Below are 4,180 nucleotides of genomic sequence, written 5' to 3'. Positions count from 1 at the left end.
CAGATAAACTGAAGTTATTGTACTTGGCCCCACAACTCTTAGAAACATGGTGTCTAACCAGATCCTTACTCTGGATGGCATTACCCTGACCTCTAGTAATACTGTGAGAAATCTTGGAGTCATTTTTGATCAGGATATGTCATTCAAAGCGCATATTAAACAAATATGTAGGACTGCTTTTTGCATTTACGCAATATCTCTAAAATCAGAAAGGTCTTGTCTCAGAGTGATGCTGAAAAACTATTCATGCATTTATTTCCTCTAGGCTGGACTATTGTAATTCATTATTATCAGGTTGTCCTAAAAGTTCCCTAAAAGCCTTCAGTTAATTCAAAATGCCTGCAGGCTAGAGTACTGACGGGGACTAGAAGGAGAGAGCATATCTCACCCATATTGGCCTCTCTTCATTGGCTTCCTGTTAATTCTAGAATAGAATTTAAAATTCTTCTTCTTACTTATAAGGTTTTGAATAATCAGGTCCCATCTTATCTTAGGGACCTCGTAGTACCATATCACCCCAATAGAGCGCTTCGCTCTCAGACTGCAGGCTTACTTGTAGTTCCTAGGGTTGTAAGAGTAGAATGGGAGGCAGAGCCTTCAGCTTTCAGGCTCCTCTCCTGTGGAACCAGCTCCCAATTCAGATCAGGGAGACAGAACACCCTCTCTACTTTTAAGATTAGGCTTAAAACTTTCCTTTTTGCTAAAGCTTATAGTTAGGGCTGGATCAGGTGACCCTGAACCATCCCTTAGTTATGCTGCTATAGACGTAGACTGCTGGGGGGTTCCCATGATGCACTGTTTCTTTCCTCTTTTTGCTCTGTATGCACCACTCTGCATTTAATCATTAGTGATTGATCTCTGCTCCCCTCCACAGCATGTCTTTTTCCTGGTTCTCTCCCTCAGCCCCAACCAGTCCCAGCAGAAGACTGCCCCTCCCTGAGCCTGGTTCTGCTGAGGTTTCTTCCTGTTAAAAGGGAGTTTTTCCCTTCCCACTGTAGCCAAGTGCTTGCTCACAGGGGGTCGTTTTGACCGTTGGGTTTTACATAATTATTGTATGGCCTTGCCTTACAATATAAAGCGCCTTGGGGCAACTGTTTGTTGTGATTTGGCGCTATATAAAAAAAAGTGATTGATTGATTGATTGATTGAGGCAAGCGGTGTGTTAGCGTTGTATGTCTTTGTGTGTGTGCGTGTCTGTCTGTGTGTCTGACTGTTTGTGTGTCTGTTTCTGTCTGTCTGGATTTGTGTGTGTTTGACTGTAAATTGAACCAGCTGGAAGCTGATTTGAATTATTCAAAGTTTCTTCTTTGTTTTCCAGCTGGTCGTTCTCTGTCAGATGCTCACATTTCTTCTGGTCTGTGAATGCACCACGGCAGACTTTGACCTTTGGCCTGACATGAGGTTCAGATTTGTACTTTATCTGAGGTCAGAGTTCAACCAGAAGCTGCTGATAATATTTAGATCATAAAGTGTTTGAGGTCAGTAACAAATAATCCACACGGTGAAAACTTTATTTCCATCATCTGAAAATAAAAGTAAATAAATTCTTACTTGAGCACATATATAGCTGTGTCAGCATGCTGCTACGCGTTAGGACGCTGTTCCACTGCAGGCATCCTAATCGAATCATGTTTCATTCAAGCTCCATTCCACGGCAGGCTTTCACACTCAAAGTGCTTCGTTTGATCTACTTTTAATTCTCTCTGCGCCTGAGCACAAACACACCGACACTAACAGGAACCAGACCAGCCAGAGGGTCACACAGACAGGAACTAAACCTGCAGAGGGTTCCAGGAATATTGGCGCAAGTCTCAATGGAGCGCGTACTTGTGCCGAGACTCTAGAACTCTGTTCATCAGACTTTTTGTGCAGCACGTCAGCATGTGTAATAAAAGTCAGCATGAATGGCTTATTAATGTGTAATAACAGTGTTAAGGTGGCTAGATGGACTTCCTTTAAGCCTGACAGGTAGACTTCCTGTCCTGAGAGGTGGACTTCCTGTAATCCTGCGTTGCAGTGCTCAATGACACTTTTTGGGGTGCTCCTTTGCCAGCTTGTCCTGCTGAGGTCTGTAGATCTGGTTGGCCCGCCAGGGAGAACCACGCAATGATGGAAACGATGGTGGTCTGCAGGAGGAACATCACCCGTAGGTGGACGCTGCGGTGGGGTCCTGGGAGGTGAGCGGGGCTCAGCGGACGTGCTGGGCATAGCAGGATGGCCCTGACCTCAGCCTGGATCATGTGCAGCTCGTCGAGAATGGACAGGAAGTTGCAGCAGTGGAACCACTGGTGACTGTGGCCCCAGATGTCAAAGCGTCCTGGCGCCAGGCGCTCAGGAACCTTTGTGATGTTGAGTGCTGACAGCAGCAGCCAGAGGCAGTGGCGGTAGAACAAGTCGGGCATGGAGGTGGAGACGGCGAAGGAGGAGGACGGGACGAGTAAGGTGACTCGGTGAGAAGGCGATAGAAGACGGGCGTGGACGAGACGAGGAACGGTAGCAGGAAGACCAGTGTGCGGATGAGGTAACGGTGCTGCCGCCACGTCTGCCGCGTGTTGCAGCATGACAGCACGCAAATAATCGCTACCGTGCATGAGCATGGAATGTAGAAGGTCTGGAAGAACATGGCCAGTTTTGGGGTTGCATAGTGCGGCGGGAGAGGTCCGGCAGGCCTCGGGTCCCGACTGGTCAGGGAGCCGTTGTGGACCCCGGGGGGCTGGGTCAGGACCGGCTGAGGGTGGATGTAGTGGTAATAAGCCAGCGAGGAGCCCACGGTGTAGGTGCTGATGGTGCCGTAGTCCACAAAGAAGCAGACCTCCCGGGCCACCAGGGACATGGAGTTGAGCAGGTGTGCGATGCTGCGCGCCATCAGCAGGCAGAAGACGCCCACGAAGTAGGTCCAGAGCGGGTAGAAGAAGGGCTGGTGGCCGTGCGGGGCGCCGTCCCAGCCAAACACCTCCACGAAGTAATAGGAGAAGACAAAGACCGGCAGGAAGTGGGTCCAGAAGTTCCCAGTCTCGTTGGTGGGCCTGAAGGCCGACAGCAGGCAGTCCAGCAGGCTGTAGTTGGGGAAGCGGTACCCGCTCAGGATGAAGTTCTCGATGACACGCGGGGGCACGTCGGTGTGCCTCAGCAGGGGTAAGGAGGTCTGACCGCACCTCAGCAGCATGGCTTCGATTACCAATCACCAACAATCAAATTTATTGATCACTGACAACCAGTCTGATGCAGCAGAAGCCACACATCCGATAAGCGCACTCAGGTCTGGCAGCGCACCCTGCCGGGTCCATGGGTCGTGGTTCTGGAACCAGCCAGCAAGTTCGGGACCACTAACAGGAAGTTATGCATCCGGTTCACGGAGCCGCGCTGCGCTCGGTGCGTCACGGCGTCCGTGAGGAGCAGAGTCCGGTTCCGTCATCCCGACTCCGGTCCCACCGGTCCTGCAGCGAGTGAGTCCCGAGTCCCGCGAGGCTGCAGCCGGCTGCAGAGTGGGACCGACACTGCAGCCGCGCGCTTCCGCCCGAGACCTTCAAAACAAGACCATCATAAAGCCAACAAAGTTTGTAAAAGCCACACAGCGTCTGAAACAAAGTTTCATCAATTACAAATTTAAATCGAACAGTTCTTCATAACTTCACAGGGACAAAGGTTTTTTTAACATATATATTTGAATATTTGCTGCCGCTTTTATTTTGCAGGCCACGCTAAGTGACGTGTCATGTAAAATGTGACTAGAACCGCGTCAGAGACCTGAGGGGAAGCTTTTATTTTGAAGGCGGATGTGGTCTCCTTTGTTCTGTGTTGTTGCTGTGTGGCGTCATCACACAGACGAAGAACAGATGGAGGCTGAAGTCAAGTTCAACAAAAAAACCGCTGATCCAAATCCTCTGATGCCAACTGACACTTCCAGTTTGCTAATCAGCGACTTCAAAGAGGGAGTTTATAATAATAATTATTATTATTATGTTGTTATAATTATGTTATTATTATTGTTGTGCTGCACACACACACACGGACTGCATTAGTCTTGTGCCTATTCATTTCCAACAGAGGGCGCTCTGCCGTTATATTTGTGGTCTACGATGCTCCCAGAAACGGTGTCAAATGTGGACAAACCATATTTCACTGAAAAACGACAGAAGTAGTAAGACGTGCTGTTACGGTCTTGATGGCCGAGATGGAA

General features: G+C 49.1%; 1 protein-coding gene across 1 annotated transcript; it reads right to left on the bottom strand.

The window, feature by feature from the left end:
* Positions 1-1,991: 1,991 nt before the first annotated feature.
* LOC117505714 (membrane progesterone receptor epsilon-like) lies at positions 1,992-3,484 on the bottom strand. Its single transcript, XM_034165269.1, is given in 3 exon segments — positions 1,992-2,092; positions 2,094-2,431; positions 2,434-3,484. Coding segments are annotated over 3 exon segments (1,143 nt in total). The 5' UTR covers positions 3,167-3,484; the 3' UTR covers positions 1,992-2,020.
* Between the last annotated feature and the right edge of the window lie 696 nt (positions 3,485-4,180).

The sequence above is a fragment of the Thalassophryne amazonica genome, unplaced genomic scaffold, assembly GCF_902500255.1.
Source record: "Thalassophryne amazonica unplaced genomic scaffold, fThaAma1.1, whole genome shotgun sequence".
In the NCBI taxonomy this organism is placed as follows: domain Eukaryota; kingdom Metazoa; phylum Chordata; class Actinopteri; order Batrachoidiformes; family Batrachoididae; genus Thalassophryne; species Thalassophryne amazonica.
The sequence above is the reverse complement of the archived record's forward strand: the minus strand, read 5'-3'. Positions and strand labels throughout refer to the sequence as shown.